Source organism: Oncorhynchus masou, chromosome 24, assembly GCF_036934945.1.
Source record: "Oncorhynchus masou masou isolate Uvic2021 chromosome 24, UVic_Omas_1.1, whole genome shotgun sequence".
Lineage (NCBI taxonomy): Eukaryota > Metazoa > Chordata > Actinopteri > Salmoniformes > Salmonidae > Oncorhynchus > Oncorhynchus masou.
This window is the reverse complement of record NC_088235.1, coordinates 104,819,915-104,840,199: the sequence shown is the minus strand read 5'-3', so window position 1 is coordinate 104,840,199 and position 20,285 is coordinate 104,819,915. Positions and strand designations below refer to the sequence as shown.

General features: G+C 43.9%; 3 protein-coding genes across 3 annotated transcripts; 2 read left to right on the top strand and 1 right to left on the bottom strand.

Annotated features, from left to right (window-relative positions):
• The first annotated feature begins 2,633 nt into the window (after positions 1-2,633).
• LOC135513187 (interferon-induced protein with tetratricopeptide repeats 5-like) lies at positions 2,634-4,366 on the top strand. Its single transcript, XM_064935979.1, has 2 exons — positions 2,634-2,703; positions 2,872-4,366. The coding sequence occupies exons 1-2, from the start codon at positions 2,699-2,701 to the stop codon at positions 4,184-4,186; spliced, it is 1,320 nt and encodes a 439-aa protein (XP_064792051.1). The 5' UTR covers positions 2,634-2,698; the 3' UTR covers positions 4,187-4,366.
• A 1,080-nt stretch (positions 4,367-5,446) lies between these two features.
• Positions 5,447-8,813, bottom strand: LOC135513188 (pre-mRNA-splicing factor 38A). Its single transcript, XM_064935981.1, has 10 exons — positions 8,602-8,813; positions 8,017-8,176; positions 7,731-7,852; positions 7,548-7,633; positions 7,354-7,464; positions 7,096-7,202; positions 6,942-6,968; positions 6,633-6,724; positions 6,453-6,501; positions 5,447-5,636 (listed from the first exon to the last, which is right to left on the bottom strand). The coding sequence occupies exons 1-10, from the start codon at positions 8,729-8,731 to the stop codon at positions 5,591-5,593; spliced, it is 930 nt and encodes a 309-aa protein (XP_064792053.1). The 5' UTR covers positions 8,732-8,813; the 3' UTR covers positions 5,447-5,590.
• Positions 8,814-8,882: 69 nt separating this feature from the next.
• On the top strand, positions 8,883-18,946 carry orc1 (origin recognition complex, subunit 1). Its single transcript, XM_064935976.1, has 19 exons — positions 8,883-9,091; positions 9,268-9,375; positions 9,511-9,638; positions 9,920-10,092; positions 10,351-10,783; positions 10,919-11,156; positions 12,890-12,955; positions 13,056-13,160; positions 14,170-14,362; positions 14,482-14,607; positions 14,727-14,824; positions 15,049-15,150; positions 15,676-15,847; positions 15,922-16,029; positions 16,242-16,391; positions 17,165-17,284; positions 17,456-17,625; positions 17,714-17,801; positions 17,921-18,946. Exons 2-19 carry the CDS (start codon positions 9,278-9,280, stop codon positions 18,119-18,121), a joined length of 2,769 nt encoding a protein of 922 aa, XP_064792048.1. The 5' UTR covers positions 8,883-9,091; positions 9,268-9,277; the 3' UTR covers positions 18,122-18,946.
• Positions 18,947-20,285: the final 1,339 nt, after the last annotated feature.

Here is a 20,285-nt window from a genome sequence, read left to right as displayed (position 1 = left end):
ATAATGTATTGTGTTACTAGCTCCAACAGTACAGTAGAATGTCTTGTGTTACTAGCTCCAACAGTACAGTATAATGTATTGTGTTACCAGCTCCAACAGTGCAGTAGAATGTCCGGTTACTAGCTCCAACAGTACAGTATAATGTATTGTGTTACTAGCTCCAACAGTACAGTATAATGTGTTGTGTTACTAGCTCCAACAGTACAGTATAATGTATTGTGTTACTAGCTCCAACAGTACAGTATAATGTCTTGTGTTACTAGCTCCAACAGTACAGTAGAATGTATTGTGTTACTGGCTCCAACAGTACAGTATAATGTATTGTGTTACTAGCTACAACAGTACAGTATAATGTATTGTGTTACTAGCTACAACAGTACAGTATAATGTCTTGTGTTACTAGCTCCAACAGTACAGTATAATGTATTGTGTTACCAGCTCCAACAGTGCAGTAGAATGTCCGGTTACTAGCTCCAACAGTACAGTATAATGTATTGTGTTACTAGCTCCAACAGTACAGTATAATGTATTGTGTTACTAGCTCCAACAGTACAGTATAATGTATTGTGTTACTAGCTCCAACAGTACAGTATAATGTCTTGTGTTACTAGCTCCAACAGTACAGTAGAATGTATTGTGTTACTGGCTCCAACAGTACAGTATAATGTATTGTGTTACTAGCTACAACAGTACAGTATAATGTATTGTGTTACTAGCTACAACAGTACAGTATAATGTATTGTGTTACTAGCTCCAACAGTACAGTATACTGTATTGTGTTACTAGCTCCAACAGTACAGTAATGTATTGTGTTACGAGCTCCAACAGTACAGTATAATGTATTGTGTTACGAGCTCCAACAGTACAGTATAATTTATTGTGTTACTAGCTACAACAGTACAGTATAATGTATTGTGTTCCTAGCTCCAACAGTACAGTATAATGTATTGTGTTACTAGCTCCAAAAGGCCAGTAGAATGTCTTGCAAATACAATACAAATACACAAAAAAATCAATTAATATACTGTATATACTGTATATTTTGTCCAGCTACATACTTAATATCAAAGATGAAAGCTGAATGTTAAAACAGGGCAATTAATGTATGTGATATTGGCCAGTAAGTACAATTGTATACTGAACTAAGTGCATAGTTTACCATTTGAAACAATATACAGTACCAGTCAAAAATGTGGACACACCTACTAATTCAAGGGTTTGTCTTGAATTAGACATCAAAACTATTAAATAAAACATATGGAATCATGTAGTAACCAAAAAAGTGTTAAACAAATCTAAATATATTTTAGATTCTTCAAAGTAGCCATCCTTTTCCTTGATGACAGCTTTGCACACACTTGGCATTTTCTCAACCAGCTTCAGGAGGTAGTCACCTGGAATGCTTGAAGGAGTTCCCACATCTGCTGAGCAGTTGTTGGCTGTGTTTCCTTCACTCTGCGGTTCAACTCATGCCAAACCTTCTCAATTGGGTTGAGGTCAGGTGATTGTGAAGGCCAGGTCATTGATGTAGCACTCCATCACTCCCCTTATTGGTCAAATAGCCCTTACACAGCCTGAAGGTGTGTTGGGTTATTGTCCTGTTGAAAAACAAATGATAGTCCCACTAAGCACAAACCATATGGGATGGCATATCGCTGCAGAATGCTGTGGTAGCCACGCTGGTTAAGTATGCCTTCAATTCTAAATAAATCACTGACAGTGTCACCAGCAAACCACCCCCACACCACCTCCTCCATGGTTCACGGTGGGAACCACACAGGCGGAGATCCTCCGTTCACCTACTCTGCATCTCACAAAGACACAGTGGTTGGAACCAAAAATCACAAATTTGGACTCATCAGATCAAAGTACAGATTTCCACCGGTCTAATGTCCATTGCTCGTGTTTCTTGGACCAAGCAAGTCTCTTCTTATTATTGGTGTCCTTTAGTAGTGGTTTCTTTGCAGCAATTTGACCATGAAGGCCTGATTCACACAGTCTCCTCTGAACAGTTGATGTTGAGATGCGTCTGTTACTTCTACTATGTGAAGCATTTATTTGGACTCTGTGTTTTACCCCTTCCTTGTCACAACACAACTGATCGAGTCAAACGCATTAAGAAAAAAATAAATTCCACAAATGAACTTTTAACAAGGCACACCTGTTAATGGAAATGCATTCCAGATTAAGCTGGTTGAGAGAATGCCAAGCATGTGCAAAGCTTTCATCAAGGCAAAGGGTGGCTACTTTGAAGAATCTAAAATATATTTTGATTTGTTTAAGACGTTTTTGGGTACTACATGATTCCATGTTATTTTATAGTTTTAATGTTTTCACTCTTATCCTGCAATGCAGAAAATAGAAAACATATAAGAAAAACACTTGAATGAGTAGGTGTGTCCAAACTTTTGACTGGTACTGTATATACTACAGTTCATTCTCTTTGTAGGAAATTACATGAGAGCGATGCCTAGGGTAGTCACCTATACATGTAGGTGTAAGCCTTCAATGTGTGTGTTTCTGTTCACTGAAATGGAAAGCAGAGTCCAAGCATTACGTGGAGGTGAACATTGGTTTTATGGCACCCAACCCACTGCGCTGCAAGATAACGGTAAGGACATGGATATAAAGCCAGGATTTTTACTCACTTGTTCAGGAAACTCAAGACAGACACAATAAATCATACTCCTGCTCAACTATGAAGTAAGTACTCCTTAAATAAAGAAAATCAACAAAAAACTACAGATTCTATAGAACTCAATGTTAACTAACTCCAATTAGATTAGGGATGGACTTGTTTCACATTAACTCTTGATCTTGATGCTTAATAGTTTTAAAACAGTTTCCTGTTCCAACCCTTGTCTTAACCAGCCCTGCTCAGACTGCCCTGAAGACTAAACTGGAAGAGCTGGAGTGTCACTTCACCTGGGAACTGGAACTCAGCAGGTACATGCTGCTCATTCACAGAGATCACCTGCAGGACATTGGCAGTGACGAGGGCTTTCCATGGCTGGGTCAGATGTACAACTTGTGGGCTTACATACACCACACCCTGGACTCCACTGACGCAGCCCTGCAGTGCCTCAGTAAGGCAGAGGAGGCCTTTCACCGAAACAGTCCTTCAGACACGATGGGTCCGTGGCAGCTGGTCCACTATGGGAACCTAGCCTGGGTGCACTATCACCTGGATAACCAGGCGGAGAGCCAGCGGTGCTTGACAAAGGTTGAGGGACTGCTACGAGATTACCCCTCGCCTTCCCAGGGAGAACTGCACCCTGAGGTGTGTGTTGAAAAAGCCTGGACCCTCATGAAGTTTGGCCAGGACAAAAGACTGAAAGCAATAGATTACTTTCAAATGGCTATTAGGATGGAACCTGAGAGAAAGGAGTGGCAATCAAGCTATGCCTTGGCCTTAGACTCAGTCTACTGTTTTCATCCAAACAATCAACAGAAGGAGTCTGAGGTTCTAGAGGAGCTGAGACTTGCCAAGGAACACGATCCAGACAACTTGTATGTAGCAAGTATCTATCTGTTAAGACTTGGCCGGAATGGCCAGGTGAGAAGGGAGGAAGCACAACAGATAGCGCAGCAAATTTTAAAGAAGCCTGTCAGTTGCTACAGTGGTCTTCGACCCTTACTTCAGTTTTACAGAACATATTTATCATACAATGAAGCTATTGACCTAGCAGACGAGGCTCTGGAAAGACACCCAAATGTGCGCTACCTGAAAAAACAGCTAGCGAATTCCTACAAATGGAAAATATTTTCAAAGGAGGACAGTCCGAGGAGGCAGAGCATGTGCGACAGAGCCATCAGTCTCTATACAGATCTGATCTCACTATATCCAGAGACATCACTAAAGGACAAACTGGAGCTTGCGAACATCTACGCAGAATCAGACAGGACAGAAACAGCCAATCAGATCTATGAGAATTTATTCTCCAACGAGCAGGATCCAGACGAGTTGCAGATACTATACTTCCATTATGCCAAATACAGCAACTTCCACATCCAGGATCGCAATGCATCAATTGATTATCACAAGAAGGCAGCAGAGATACCTAATCCTAACAAATACGGTAAAAAGAGTTTCAACATCTTGAGGAAAATTGAACAACGGGGAAGAAATCAAAGATGTGCAGAAATCTATGAATTTCTCAAAAACCTTTCTTCTCACAATGAATAAGAGCAAGGATGAGAATTAACCAATCAAAGAGGTTAACCAAATTGAGGATTCCATATTGTACATACAATGTATTTTCTTTTTATGCTCTTTGGGCTCTAGACCAGGTTGCTGCTAAACAAATTGTGCCAAATGTTTTTTGTTGTTGTTGAAAGAGCCATGCAAATAAAACTATTGATTTAATTATTTTTGTGTTTTTAGACTAAAAGAATTCCTCATGCCCATAACACTTATTTTTGTAATATTTCCAATGAGGGCAAAATAAGTTAAGTGTGGTGCATAGGGTTGTTGACAGCTGTGTATGAGCTACAGATTTAAGAAATACAGATTGATTCTTTCTGTAACAGCATCTGAAAATATCAAAAAATCCAATCAGTTTCTAACATGAAACAAACACCAGGGGTTCCATACAGGCGTAAAAAATGTGAACACATTTAACATCCAATTAAAAAAATATCCCATATTCAATAGATTGTAGTTTAATTGAATTCTACCATTGACAAAGAGTAGGGTTTACATCAGGAAGCCGAGTTTAAACCAGGGGTTTCAAACTCATTCCACGGACAGCCTAGAGTCCGCAGATTTTTCCTTTCAATTAAGACCTAGATAACCAGGTGACGGGACTTCTTTACTAATCAGTAACCTTAATTCATCAATCAAGTACAAGGGAGGAGCGAAAACCTAGGGACACTCTGCCCTCAGGGGAATGAGTTTGACACATGGTCTAAACAGATGACATACTACCAGAGTGGATAAATATGTTGGATGCCTTTGGGGAACTTCCTGAAAAGTAGTTGGCCTAGAGAAGTGGAGACCCTTATTTTATTTAAATATCAATGTGACCCCCTTTTCATGGTATCCAATTGTTAGTAGCGACTGTCTTGTCTCATCACTACAACTCCCATCCGGGCTCAGGAGACGAAGGTCGAAAGCCTCCGAAACACAACCCAACCAAGCCGCACTACCAGAGCCTGGGCGCGAACTGTGCCCTAGACCACTGCGCAACCCGGGAGGCCCGGAAACCCTTATTGACATCAGCTAATTATGCTTCTGATGACGGGTCAATTTTGGTCGGTCTACGAGTTGAGTTCTATTTTCTCGACTCTTACGAGCCAGTGTTGCCATAATCACACCGGATCACACAACAAAAGGTCCTTATGTTTAAAACCTTGAGAAACTTTATCCACTGATGTATAGGGTTGTGGACAGCTCCATACGAGCTACAGATTTTAGAAATATATTGGATAGATTTTTACTGCAACATGGTCTGAAAATATTTTTTAAATGCAATCAGTTTCCAAAATTAAATACAAAATACCAGTGATTCCATACACAGACGTAAACATTTTGCCACAACTTCCAAGTCAAAAAGAGGAAATGTCCAAGAGAACAAAATACAAAAATGGGTCACTCGTTTCCTCTTCGACTCTTCTTGTGGCTCTTTTTTGAACTCCTGAAACAGAGATGAAGAAATTAACAACAGTAGGTGACATAAACCAGGTTTCCATCCAACCATTTAATGTGCATTAATTACATGACGCATTAAAAAAGTAATGACCAGGCTGATGGAAACAGGAAATGCCGGTACAATTCTATACATTTCAACAGACAATGTTTGTTCAACATGGTGGGATATTTTTGGGTCGGTAAAATTAATTATGCGAGAAATGGCAGTGGAAACGCCTTTATGCGGAAATATTGGCATAATAATCATTTCGAAAAGCATGCAGTTTATTAGGTTATGATGAACTTCACAAGGTGGTGATGCTCTTTTCCAATAAATATCGAGGGACTTACTCTGGTGAAAATAATCTCACTCTTATCCACAACAATCTCATCATCTAGGTAGCCTACCCACAATGTGTCTGCCAGCTGTTAGCTAGAGAGCATGTGCCAAGACCAGAGAGGGTACATTTGCTATATAATGCCAGTTTGTTTGTCAAAACCATCAGTAGAGTTGAAAATGCGACGGTACATGGGAATTTAATAGGAAAATATTTTTTTATGTGCACAACATCATCACACACAGCCTTTTCTCTTTTGATGGAAACATCGCTGCTGGGAAAATGCACTTATTGTTTCATGCAGATTTGAGAATATTCACATGAAAATCTGTGGCCAATTGGATGGAAACCTAGATACTCTCACACAAAAAACATCTCCAGCTTTCATATGCTGGTATTCAGACAATTCAACTACACCAAGAACATAGAAAGTGGCATTTTAAACTTTATAGTGGAGAGGGTCTTTCTCTTGCTCCATTACTTACCTCTCTGGGGATTTGGAGTGACTGCGATGCCTGTGGCTTCTGTGATGGCCTGGGACAAAACAGAGCAGCTCTAGGTCAGACTGGGACTATTGTTACAAACATGTTAAAGTCAAATGATTACAGCTGACTATCAGTCACAAGCATATGTGACTTTTGATGGAGTTGGCGTTGCTATGATACCTGGGGACTTTGAGCGGTGACGTCTCTCTCGGGAGCGGCTGCGGTGGCGACGGGGACTTTTGCTGCGGTGGCGTTCTCGTCTGGGGGATGGGCTGTGAGTTAAAACAGAAACAATACAGACAATATTAATACAGCACTGCTTAGAAGTAACCAATACCATACTCAAATAAATCTAAGCTTCAGTCCCTTTATAGATCAAACACTACATTTTTTAACATTATATTTCAATATCTGAGTTTACCATCTGATGGTACAATGGAAAACACAAGGAAAATCCAGCCGAAAACAACCAAGGTAGGGACTACATACCTTCGTCTCTTGGGTGATCTGCTCCTCCTGGACAGAATAAAACGGATAAAAGACATTTAGTGTCTTCAGGATGTGAAAATAAATTAATTCTGAGTATGTGTAAATGGCGAATAAAGGTGATTCTGGACTTTAGATTTGATCAATTACTAGTTACCGTCTGGGTGAACGGCTGCGTCTGTAGCGTGGAGAGGGCGAACGGCGAGGGCGGTCGTTGTCCCGGTAACTCCGTCTGTGGGGCTCTGGGGTCTGAACTCTCTCTGGCTGGAGACATTTGAACAGACAGACAGGAGATAAAGAGACAGACATGGACAGAGTGAAACAACATTAACATTCCTCTGCCTACTAGCCGAAGTTTACTCAACTATACAGTTAGTCTATGCAGGCTGTAGGTGGATAAAGACAAGACGACAACCTTTTCCTCTTCCTCGTCTTCCTCGTCACTGGTCTCCACTTCATCCAGGTCCTCTTCTAGGGCGCTGATGCGTGTGTCTAATAACTCCGCCTCCTCAAGGACCTGTCTTTTCTGTAGTCAACACACACAAAAGAATGTCAGCGGTCTAGGTCAGTGAAAAGGGGTGTGAGCACATACAAGGGGGGTAGACTTACCTGAAGCCTGGGAAGGATGATGTCACACATTCTCTCAGAGTGTAGCAGTTCATCAATGAACTCATCTACATGTTGCAGCTCAAACTCTGAAACAAACAGTGAAAGGATATGGTGGCATTTAAAACCAGGAGATATTTTGCATTGTACAATCATTCCATAATACACATAAACGAAAGGACTCACCTCCATTTCGGTTCTGACTCTTGATTTTTCGGTAGTCGTTGTACAGTGGTTCCAGGTATTTGTAGCAATCCACTGATGTCCCAGTCAACCTCATGTACATTGCCCCTAGCAAGCGGACATACCTAAGGTAAAGAAAAACATCACAGTGAGGTATGTAAATGCATGAACATACCGATTTGTTTGTGTCACATTTGTCAAGCTAGGAGTTAGAAGACAGTTTAACTTTTAAAATGTATGATTAAATACATAAAGACTTGTAATAACCAGCCCAAAAGCCCAGACTTACTTGAAATCCTCATTCTTGATGAATTCTACAATGATGTCTTTTTCTGGCTGAATCTGTAGCATCTTCAGAGTGAGACACAGGAACGGTGTAGGTTTGATATTTCCTCCATAGACTCCTCCGACAAACTTCAACGCCATGGCTTTGTCAACGACAAGTTCGGCTGTAGATCAAGGAGAAAATAGTGATTAGAAAGATGATCAAACATGCTGGGGTTTGGACAAAAGTTGGATTCAGATGTTTATTTGATAGCGAGGGATTCTAGAGATTATACATATTGTGGCTCTTTTCCGTCGCCACCCACCAGAACGATGCACAACTGAAGGATTCCAACTAATACACATACTCTCCCAAAGCCATCCAAAACCCATGTAACGTTACATGCATGCCATCAAGTGATGCTAGCCAAGCCAATACCTTTGGTGTGCATAAACCTCCTATTAGTGTGTGAGCAAGTCTAAGTGAGTGTAAGTAACTAACAGGTTAAAATGTACTAGACGTAAGCACACTTCCTAATAGTTCATTTGTTTACATGTGCGGTATTTGTACTTCAAACTACCTAGCGTTAGCTAATCAGCTCCAACTCACCAGTCAGTCCAAAGCATTCTTCTTTCCAATATTTTGATTCATAAATTCGAGTACGAATAATTTTCTCTACCAAGTATTGTGGATTTGTTCCATGTATACTGTTTGCATCTTTAACAGTCCTATTTGCCATTTCTACTGCTCAAACCAGAATTAAAAATGAGTTGCTGTGGGAAACGAATTCGCATTAGAAGTTGCTGTATATCTTCCCGTGTAACAACGTACACTTCCGGGGCAGAATGTGAAGGCGTTCATTGGTCGATACTACAGTCACATGCTAAGCACGCAATTTCTTTTCGCGCGAAAGGTAGAAAGTGCAGCCACGTAATCCTTTGTACTAGACAACCTTTTTTTTTTTTAGTTAGCTAGCTACATGTAAAAGATAACTAGCTGTATTGCTACACTACAGCGCATATTGGTTTATATTAAACTGCTTGAAATTTGATCAACTTGCCCGTTCGACTTTTATCAGACGAGTGGCTGTCTCTTTTCTGTGAGTATTGCAGCTAGTCTATTCATAGTTTACTAGCTAACGTTAACCTCTAAGGCCACCTTGCTCCTTGGGTTATCGAGTGCAAGTATTGCAACTATCTAACGTGAGTTGTCTTTGTCCCAAGTTGTCTAACCGAGTATTGATTTACCCACTGCCAAAATGTGTCTTTTGTAAAGGTCTGCAATTATGGTCCGCTACTTTACAAGATTGAGAGTGAGACGTATCTACAAATGGGGCGGAAGACCTTCTATCTTCGACAGAAAATTAAAGAGTTATGGCTTTGAGTAAGTTTCAACTTGGTTCTAGCATAGTGTCATAACATAAATTTGCTTGGGGCCTCGTCAACAACGCTGTACGTTCATATTTTGTTCCACTTGATTTCCAAAGGAAACAATGTTTGTTGGTCTTTTACTCTCTAGGTACTTGAACATGAGCGTGGAGGGTCAGGAGGCAGTCACCACTGTAACACCTGGCCAGTACATCCTCATTGAGGGAAATGATGATGAATACCCCTTCGTTGCCAAGCTTCTCAAGTTCTTTGGCGATGGTGAGTGATGGTTTAATGTTATGCAATGTGCATAATGGCTTGCAACTTATTTTTTTTAAACTTTTTTTTTTAAAGATGAACCTTTTATTTAACTAGGTAAGTTAAACTAGGCTGGCTAGCCTATTGGTAGTTTTGCTCAGATGAATTTGGCAGAAATATTTTTTGAAAATGCTCTATTAGGTGGAGAAACATTGTCATCCTTATTTCAAGCACCTAGGCGTAAGTAGCAAAGTGGATCATGTCCTGCAATGACCTTGTGTATGTGTCTTTTGGTCCTCAAGAGTCCCACAAGCAGAAGAAGGCGCTTGTGCAGTGGTTCTTGCGCTTGTCTGAGGTGCCCCAAAATAAGAAGTTGTTGCTGGGCAGGAGCCCCCATCCCCAGGAGATCTTCTACTACCTGGGACGTGCCTGTGACGATGAGATCAACGCAGAATCCATCATTGGCACTGTGCATGTGAGGCAGGATAATTCACCAGTAGAACCATAGCGTTAGCACCTGTGCTCTCTCTTGTTGACTTGAGCGTTGACCCTCTTTAAGTATTCTTAGATGTGTTTTTCCTTGTCCCTATTCACTTATTGCTTTCGTAGTTGTTCGGTTCTGTGGTCATTTGCTCAGTCTTTTGTGACTGTTGACATTATTAAAGCACTTAATAAGTGTTTGATTTTTATATGGATTTTGATGCCATTTGAACATCTTTCCTCTGCCCCCCAGGTCCAGCACGTCCCTGAAGATACTCCTTTTCCAGAGCCTGGAACCAAGGACACCCTCTATGTAAAGCTGTCCTGGGACACCAAGGCCTTCAATGTCTTAGACCCTGTCCTGATGCAGGATACCCCTGCCTCAACACCCCCCAAACCTGCTCTCCCTCTGTTTCCCCCCTGTGCTTCCCCCACGGCAACCCCTGTGTCTCGGGGCCCGGTGCGTCGTGCCCTGCCCACCCCAGACCCCACAGTGATGAGGAGAGCAGGGTCTGTGTCTGACACTAGAGCCACCATGAGCGCCGGGAAGAGGAGTACCCTTGAGGCAGAGTCAATCCACTCTGCCTCCAAGCTCTCTGCCTCTAAAATCCTCAGCGCCAAGAGGAGGGGAAGCGCTGCAGACACACCGGGTGTACGCAAGAAACTACAGCTCAGCATCGGGGCTAGTGAGTGTCTTTATCTCAGGATGTGATCATCTAAAATTAGTTCATTTTTAACAGTGTGTTGGTCAAGAGGAGATGGTGGAGAGCCGGTCCTGGTGGTGTAACGTTTGTGTGTGTGTGTGTGTCTACTTCTACAAGGTCCAGGGAAGAAAATGACCAGAGCAGATGTCCTCTGTGAGCTCTTGGATGAAGAGGTGGAGTCAGAGAAAGTTATATCCCTCAAACTGAGCTCCTCGGTTTCACACTCCCTCCAGCATGGCTGCAGCCTCTCTCCCATGAGAAGTGGCTGCAAGACCCCTAACGGCCAGAGGAGGCTCACCTCGATCAGCCTGGACAGACTGTCTCCTACTGCCCTGGGAGAACAGGACTTCTCCAGGTAGAGTTAGGGTTAGACTCGGAGTATCCTTGACTCTGGTAGCACAGGAATAGACAAAGTTATGTGTGATGCTGTTTCTACAGGGCTTACAGGAGTTGTACAACGCTACAGAGATCAGCTGTAAAACGTTACACAGATCAGCTGGTGCCATTTGGGTTAGATCTTAGCTATTTGTCACATTTTCATCGTGTGTGCTTTTCAAAATAACTACTTGTCAGCCTCTAAACAATTCTTAACACGATATTCAACCATGTCCTGGTTGTGGAAGCTTTAACATCATCCCAGGGTCCTCCAAGCTCAATGTCCTGGTTGTGGAATTTTTTAAATATATTTTTACCCCCTTTTTCTCCACAATTTCGATGCTGAAACTCCCCAACGGGCTCGGGAGGTGAAGGTCGAGTCATGCGTCCCCCGAAACATGACCCGCCAAACCGTGCTTCTTAACACCCGCCCTCTTAACCCGGAGGCCAGTCACACCAATGTGTCGGGAGGAAACACTGTTCAACTGACGAACAAGGTCAGCCTGCAGGCACCCAGCCCGCCACAAGAAGTCGCTAGAGCACGAGAAGCAAGTAAAGCCCCCCCCCCCCCCAGCCAAAACCTCCCCTAACCCGGACGACGCTGGGCCAATTGTGCGCCGTCCCCTGTGGGACTCCCGATCACGGCTGGTTGTGATACAGCCCGGGATCTAACTCGGGTCTGGAGTGACGCCTCTGGCACTGCGATTTGTGCCTTAGACTGCTGCGCCACTCGGCAGACCGGTTGTGGAAGCTTTAACATCGTCCCAGGGTCCTCTAAGCTCAATGTCCTGGTTGTGGAAGCTTTACCAACATCATCCCAGGGTCCTCCAAGCTCAATGTCCTGGTTGTGGAAGCTTTACCAACATCATCCCAGGGTCCTCTAAGCTCAATGTCCTGGTTGTGGAATCTTTAACATCATCCCAGGGTCCTCTAAGCACAATGTCCTGGTTGTGGAAACTAACATCATCCCAGGGTCCTCCAAGCTCAATGTCCTGGTTGTGGAAGCGTTACCAACATCATCCCAGGGTCCTCCAAGCTCAATGTCCTGGTTGTGGAAGCGTTACCAACATCATCCCAGGGTCCTCCAAGCTCAATGTCCTGGTTGTGGAAGCGTTACCAACATCATCCCAGGGTCCTCAAAGCACAATGTCCTGGTTGTGGAAGCTTTACCACCAACATCCCAGGGTCCTCCAATATACTGTGAGTAGTATCAGTAAGCCATTGTGTTGCCTTCCTCTACAGTGACCTGTTGCTGGCAGTGATTCCCCTGGCCCTAGAGGATGAGGTATTTGAGGCAGGGTTACCGACAGACGCTGGCTCTGCCAACACCCCCAAGAAGAGACAGGCCACCCCCAGGAGGAACTATGTTAGGGGACAGAAGTGAGTGGGCCACCCCAGGTCCGGTGACAGGAGCACGGGTGTGGTGGTGTAGGAGGGGTATAGGGGTCAGATTGGAGCACTTGGTGGGAGCTTGCCTGTCTGTCTTTCTTCAGACATGGCTTCGCAGCAGATGGTACATAGTTCCACTGGCTTCATTTGAGAAGGGTTAAAAATCCACAGCTAATGAGAGACGTCACTTAGCCGATGTTGATAAGCAGTGTGTTTACTACGGGCAGCTAAGTCACCTTAACCAATAGACAAGTCACATATTCGTAGTAATCGTACATTGCAAATTGAGTGTCTTGACTCATACGCTTTTCTGTCTTCCCAAAGATCTACCACCCCCTCCAGGAGGAAAGAGTCTGCCATGGCCATTAGAGAGTCTGCTCTGGGGGTGCTGTGAGTATCTACAGTGATTGATCAGTCACATTATTGATTACTCTGTTCTTATGATCCTATTCAGTTATTTATATTTCTTATTATTGTCTGTGTGTCTCAGGGCGGAGGAGGACTTCGAGGACTCTCCCATGCAGCCGATTGCCTTGACTCCTCGCTCCAAGAGGAAGTCAGCCCAGCTGGTGTCGTTACGCATCAGGAAGCAGTTGTAAGTGCTTGTTGTCATGTGACTTATATGTATATGCCCCATAGAGAATGATGGAGGTCTCCAGATGGATAATACCTGTTTTTGGACATTACTATTGAGGGCTTCCACCGTTTTAAAGTTGTCAACTATGGGTTAAGGAAGGGTCATCGGGAGGGATCAGCCAATGAATTATACTTGAGAGCAAGCATTCCATAACTGCAGGTTGCAGTAAATCACCAACCTTGGCTTTATACCTGTTCAAATAACACACTCCAAGTGGCATTATGCACACCAACTCATAGAAGTACTTGAAGAAAATGGACTACTTCAAAATGGAGATGTCTTCAATGGTGCTGCCCAAGATGATCTGTTATATTGACAAGATAGTCGAGTGACCACTCGAACGATGGAAATGCATGTCCTCAAAGATGGAAGCGCTGTACTGTCTTTGATGGAAGGCTGGAGGGATGAGACTAGACCAGGTGGGACCATTCTAGCCAATGAACAACAGACAAACCCAGTATGTAACTTCTATTAGATCAAATAAGCCTCACGTAGCAAATTGGCAATTCCTTTTTTCTTTTTTTTTACTAAATTAGACATGCTTTCACCTCCATACAAAAATTCCTCACTTTGTGGTCTTATTTTCATGGAATATTTTGGGTGGAGTAAACCCTCATGCTTCACCTCTTTCTCTCTGGCTCTGCCCATGCGCTCAAACACAGACACACAGAAAAGTCCTCTAATTCTATCTCTGGTATGCCCCTACTGGCTGAAAGGAACTGTGACCATTTAGGGAGTCATTTTAAAGCGTTCTCTTCTGAGTGATTTTAAATTAGTTTTAAAAAATGTAACAAGATTGATAGGTTGTTTAATGATACCTCTATGTGGTGGTTGCCACCTGAGTCGATGTTATCAATTTGTATCTCAAGAAATGTTTTTTATTTTTTTAATCTTCCTCTTCTACAAATTATTTTTGGAATGCCGGTTTGAAGTATTATTTACTAAAATGTGTAATTTGTTTTTATAGGAATCTGTTGGACAATACCCAAGAGCTGATCTCCGATGGCGACGATGACTGTTTCGTTCCCTCCAAGGAGGCCCTACAGAGCAGCACAGATGAAGAGAAGCCCGAGAGTGAGGAAGAGACCGTGGTGAGGAAGACCAGAGGAAGAAATTGCAAGACCTCCGTCAGGACCCCACACAAAACGCCCAGCAAGAAGGTATGTATGGCTGTGGTAGGCTCTGTGGTGCCTGTGTAATTTGTTTTTATTTGAATCTGTTGGGCAATACCCAAGAGCTGATCTTTGATGGCGACGATGACTGTTTCGTTCCCTCCAAGGAGGCCCTACAGAGCAGCAGCGATGAAGAGAAGGCCGATAGTGAGGAAGAGACCATGGTGAGGAAGACCAGAGGAAGAAATTGCAAGACCTCCGTCAGGACCCCACACAAAACACCCAGCAAGAAGGTATGTATGGCTGTGGTAGGCTCTGTGATGCCTGTCTAATATTCTTTTTTTCCCCATTCTGTCCTGAGCTGAGGAAGGGATTGAGTAATTTTGTGTGTTTTCCATGTTTTCTGATCCAGGTCACCCCAAGTACCCCCCGTCATGCCACTCCCAGTATTCCCAGCCGGACTGTTCCAGCCAGGCAGCCTGGGAACATCCTGGAGGAGGCCAGGGCAAGGTGAGAACAAACTGGCATCGTATCCAGGCGGTAGTTTTCAGCCAATGATTTACTTCTGTGTTTAAGTCAGGGATGGGCGACTTTGATGGGTGTGGGGGCCACAAAAAAAAATCGGAACTCATAATGATGGACTGCACCTGTCTCTTCCCTGTAGGGAGCAGGAGTTATTTTATTTCTTTAGGTGTGATCTTTGTTGTTTTATTGACGTGTGTCCCTGTCCTCAGGCTGCATGTGTCGTCAGTACCAGAGTCTCTTCCCTGTAGGGAGCAGGAGTTCCAGGATATCTATAATTATGTGGAGAGCAAGGTTATGGATGGGACCGGAGGGTAAGATTGATAGACACCTCACTACGTTTCAGGAAATGTTGTTACTGTGTGAACCCTGTCTCACCAAAACCAGAATTTTCAGGAACTTGAGAACTGCCATAATTCCCCCCCCCCCCCCAAAAAAAAAAACAACTTCTGAAGCTATTTTGAAAGAAAAAAATTGGTCTTAGTCATGAAATGTTGGCAGATAACCGAGTTTCCCTGCCATTATGTTCAGTTGGAACCAAGGGGAGAAAGTACTGTGAAATGACACTACAATGAGTGTTGGCTTCTCATTGGACAAGTTCAGTCGTGCTTCCTCAGTTTTTCTCTGTAGTTTCATCCCTTCTGAACATGACCCTGGATTAGCTGTTCTATGTGATGGTCAGTAACAGAATTTACATAAACCACAAAAATATCAACACGTCACGGCAGCTCGCAGGAATGATTGTTTTGATGTTCTTATGTTGATGCAAGTAGTGTGGACACTCCTTACCTTTCTGGTATAGCGTTATGGAAAAAGGGTTACAGCAGCTGTCTGTCTAGGTGTATGTACATCTCTGGTGTTCCGGGAACTGGGAAAACCGCCACCATCCACGAGGTTATCCGGTGTCTACAGCACGCCTCTGATATGGATGAAATCCCCACGTTCCGTTTCATCGAGATCAACGGCATGAAAATGACCGACCCTCACCAAGCCTACGTCCAGATTCTACAGGTGTGTATATACACACAAACAAACACGCACACTCTCCAAGTATCAGTGTAACTCCTGACTGTGTTCTCCTCCAGAAACTGACGGACCAGAAGGTGACCGCTGACCACGCCGCAGCCCTATTGGAGAAGAGGTTCAGTAACCCCGCCCCCAAGAAGGAGACCACCGTGCTACTGGTGGACGAGGTAAGGTTGATGTTTATCCACTCTCTCCATTCTAAGGATAGGAGAATACGTAACCATTGATGCCAACTTGGAAATGCTGGTAATGGATGTGAAGACAGAGAATCGTGTATGTTCTATACTCAATCGCTCTATTCCACATATTTATTGACTTGAATGGAGATGCCCGGTCTAGTCATTTTGTTTCTATGACTGTGTTTCACCCCCCCCCCCAGCTGGACCTTCTGTGGACCAGGAAGCAGAATGTCATGTACAACCTGTTTGATTGGCCGACAAGGCGCCACGCCCGCCTGGTGGTGCTGACCATCGCCAACACCATGGACCTTCCTGAGCGGATCATGATCAACAGGGTAGCCAGCAGACTGGTAAGGACCGTGGAGATACTTCAGTGCACTGGCTGTCAAACATCTCCTTGGACCCAGACGTTTCACAATTTAGTTGTAGCCCTGAACTAGCTCACCTGATTCTCCTAGTCAAGGGCTTGATGACCGGTTGAATCCGGTTTGTTAGCTCTGGAATGGATCAAACGCATAAATAGGTTAGCTGACAACGTTAGGAAAATGATGTACGTACATCGATGTGGCCGGAAGCCAAGCGTTATGATTCTGAACAGTCGGATAGCTAGCAGCAATGACGAGAAGCTGTCATGTGGGAATCATAGGTGGCTAGTTTCATCTTGTTCTTCATACCATGTCTTGTTATGACTGTCAATGCTAATACGGAAAAAATGTGCTCGCTAGCTAACTGTAACGCTGCTCATTTGTGTAAATGTGTTTGTTTTCAATAAAGATTGAGACTAAATATAGCTTACATGTTGTCAACAATCTAAGCCAACCCGTCTGTTTTGCCCCATAGTTGCGTTCGTGTCGATTTTGTTGCTAAACAACCAACCCGTGTATGGAACGGCCTGCTGGTCCACTCCCCACCACCCGAGGGAGCTGTTAGATTGTTGGGCCAGGCAATCACCACTGCTTTCATATGAGCTTCCATGTGGCGGCTTTTACTGTATATAGTCTGAATTGCTGTGAATTTCTTTCGGCTTGTTTGCGGGCCTCTTGGGAGGGCAGATCAAACCAGTGTCCATATGGAAGTGTTTGTTTTTAACTGTAACTTCCTGTGCGTCTCTCTCTATGTCCAGGGCCTGACCAGGATGTCGTTCCAGCCGTACAGCTTCAAGCAGCTGCAGCAGATCATCACGTCCAGACTGAACAAGGTCAAGGCCTTCGAGGAGGACGCTTTGCAGCTGGTCTCCAGAAAGGTATGCAATATTGTCCCAGTATTATTCAGCCCAGGGCTCTTCCACAGTCCTGCTGTTTCCCTGCCGGTTAATTGATCAGTTAATGTCAACTATTGGAATGATACTGTGAAGTATTCTGTGATGACCTTTTTGACAGTGGTGTCTGAGCACTGTCCCCATTTTGTCCTCTAGGTGGCAGCGTTGTCAGGAGACGCCCGGCGCTGTCTGGACATCTGTCGCCGCGCCACTGAGATTTGCGAACACTCCGCCTCGCACCCGTCCTCCGCGGGATTGGTGAGAATGAGTCATGTGATGGAGGCGCTGGATGAGATGTTCTCCTCCTCCTACATCACGGCCATTAGGTAAGAGACGCCCCATTGCTCCACAGACCTGTCAGTCTGTACCCAATGGCCCAGCGAGCTGTCAATCTATGTGAAATCTCTGTGTTAGGTGTGCATCGATGCAGGAACAGCTCTTCCTGAGGGCGGTCATTGCTGAGTTCAGGCGACGGGGACTGGAGGAGGCCACCTTCCAACAGGTATAGTCCCTAATGAGGACAACATCGACTTACTACAGCTCTTTCTCAACACAATCTATCCCTCTTTTACCTGTGTTGTGGACTTCCCTTATCTAAAGTCCACTGTCCCCTCCTCCCAGGTGTTTGTGCAGCACCGGGCTCTGAGTCATGTGGAGGGCCTGCAGCCCATCAGTGTGTCCGAGGGTCTGGCCGTGTGTCAGCGTCTGGGTGCGTGTCGTCTGCTGCTGCTGGAGGCCAGCCGTCTAGACATGCTACAGCGGGTCAGACTCAACGTCAGCCAGGATGACGTGCTCTACGCACTCAAAGCTGTCAGAGACTGATGACCACCGGAGGTCCTAAGGTACAGGGGGGAGGTTGAGGGTCTTTTTGGGGCCTAGAAGGGAACCTGCTCCATCACTACCAGTCAACTTGGTCAGTTTGATAACTACAACTCATCAGGACCACCGTTGGACCACACAGTCCCACGCCTCAACCACAGCCGATACTACTGTACCACTCAGGACCGGGAATCCCACTGACACCTTGTCTGTCCACGGTGGGTCTTTATAGAGGCTCAGTTTGGTTTGATGCTGTCTTCTGAGAGGTTTTAGGAAATCTTCTGTTTTAGTGTTCTTTTACAAATGCTTTTCAATGTCATTGTTGTCAGCACATAATTTTTGGAAGCTCTTGATGGGGAAACTGCAGTGCATTTGAACATTTTATGGAGTTCTGTCATAATTCAAGAACACAAATCATGATTTCTATTATATTGGTTTTACGTTTGTTTACTGAAAATTGCCCTTGTTACAAAAGGATATTTCGATCTGGTTTTAACTCATTGTGTTGATGGGAGAAGAGCCAACTTCCCATCACAGTTAGTAATTTGACTTTCCTCTTTATCTGTATACAAGCATTTTAATGTTAGGATGTTCTTCATTATTGTTGTGTGAATATTGTATCTACAAAAGTAATAAAGATATTTAATAACAATGCTTGTGTATGAAGGCCTAGTTTTCCATTCATGTACTCCTGATAACATTACTTGAACAAATGACCTGCACCGGTATTGCTTTCCAGAGGTGAGAATGAAGAAAGCCTATTTTGCAGGGATAAGCTAATGATGGACATTCAGAAAGTATTCACACTCCATAATGACAAAGAAAATCAGGTTTTTAGAAATGTTTGCTAATTTATTAAAACTGAAATTCCTTATTTAGACCATTTTGCTATGAGACTTCTGCATTCTATTTTCATTGATCCTTGATGTTGCTACAACTGGAATTAGAGGCCACCTGTGGTAAATTCAATTGACTAGACGTGATTTGGAAAGGCACACACCTGTCCATATAAGGTCCCACAGTTGACAGTGTATGTCAGCAAAAACCAAGCCATGAGGTGGAAGGAATTGTCCGTAGAGCTCCGAGACAGGATTGTGTTTCGAGTCAAAGATCTGGGGAAGGGTACCGAAACATGTCTGCAGCTTTGAAGGTCTCCAAGGACACAGTGGCCTCCCATCATTCTTAAATAGATGTTTGGAACCACCAAGGCTCTTCCTAGAGCTGGCTGCCTGACCAAACAGCAATCTGGGAAAATTGCCTCATTCAGGGAGGTGACCAAGAACCCGATGGTCACTGACAGCTCCAGAGTTTCTCTGTGGAGATGGGAGAACCTTACAGAAGGCTAAGCATTCCACCAATCAGGCCTTTATGGTAAAGTGGCCAGATGAAGCCACACTTCAGTAAAAGGCACATGACAGCCTGCTTGGAGTTTGCCAAAAGGCACCTAAAGGACTCTGACATGAGAAAAAATATTCTCTGGTCTGATGAAACCCTTCGGCCTGTGTCAAGCATCACGTCTGGAGGAAACCAGGCACCCCTCATCACCTGGCCAATACCAACCCTACGGTGAAGCATGGTGGTGTCAGCATCATGCTGTGGGGATGTTTTTCAGCGGCAGGGACTGGGAGACTAGTCAGGATCAAGGGAAAGATGAACAGACAAATTACAGAGAGATCCTTGATGAAAACCTGCTCAGGACCTCAGACTGGGTCGAAGGTTCACCTAACAGGACAACGCACACAGCCAAGACAATGGAGTGGCTTCGGGACATGTCTCAATATCTTTGAGTGTCCCAGCCAGAGCCCGGACTTGAACCTGATTGAACATCTCTGGAGACCTGAGATTAGTTCAGTGACGCTCCCCATCCAACCTCACAGAGCTTGAGAGGATCTGCAGAGAAGAATGAGAGAAACTCCCCAAATACAGGTGTGCCAGCGTCATACCCAAGAAGACTCGAGGCTGTAATCACTGCCAAAGTTGCTTCAACAAAGTACTGAGTAAAGGATCTGAATACTTATGTAAATGTGATATTTCAGTTTTCCAATTTTAATACATTTGCAAACATTTCTAAAAACCTGTTTTTGTTTTGTCATTATTGGGTACGGATTGTAAATTGAGGATATTTTTATTATTTAAAAACCTACATTTTTGCCTAAAATTACATACC

What these genes read in the sequence shown, in the direction of transcription:
- orc1 (XM_064935976.1), top strand. Translation starts at nt 9,278, where the DNA reads ATGGTCCGCTACTTTACAAGATTGAGAGTGAGACGTATCTACAAATGG. An exon ending in CCATCATTGGCACTGTGCAT is followed by an intron (nt 10,093 to 10,350) that starts GTGAGGCAGGAT and finishes TCTGCCCCCCAG; the next exon opens with GTCCAGCACGTCCCTGAAGA. An exon ending in ACAAAACGCCCAGCAAGAAG is followed by an intron (nt 14,363 to 14,481) that starts GTATGTATGGCT and finishes GTTCCCTCCAAG; the next exon opens with GAGGCCCTACAGAGCAGCAG.
- LOC135513188 (XM_064935981.1), bottom strand. Translation starts at nt 8,731, where the DNA reads ATGGCAAATAGGACTGTTAAAGATGCAAACAGTATACATGGAACAAAT. An exon ending in AGAATGCTTTGGACTGACTG is followed by an intron (nt 8,177 to 8,601) that starts GTGAGTTGGAGC and finishes CTTGATCTACAG; the next exon opens with CCGAACTTGTCGTTGACAAA. An exon ending in TCATCCTTCCCAGGCTTCAG is followed by an intron (nt 7,465 to 7,547) that starts GTAAGTCTACCC and finishes TGTTGACTACAG; the next exon opens with AAAAGACAGGTCCTTGAGGA.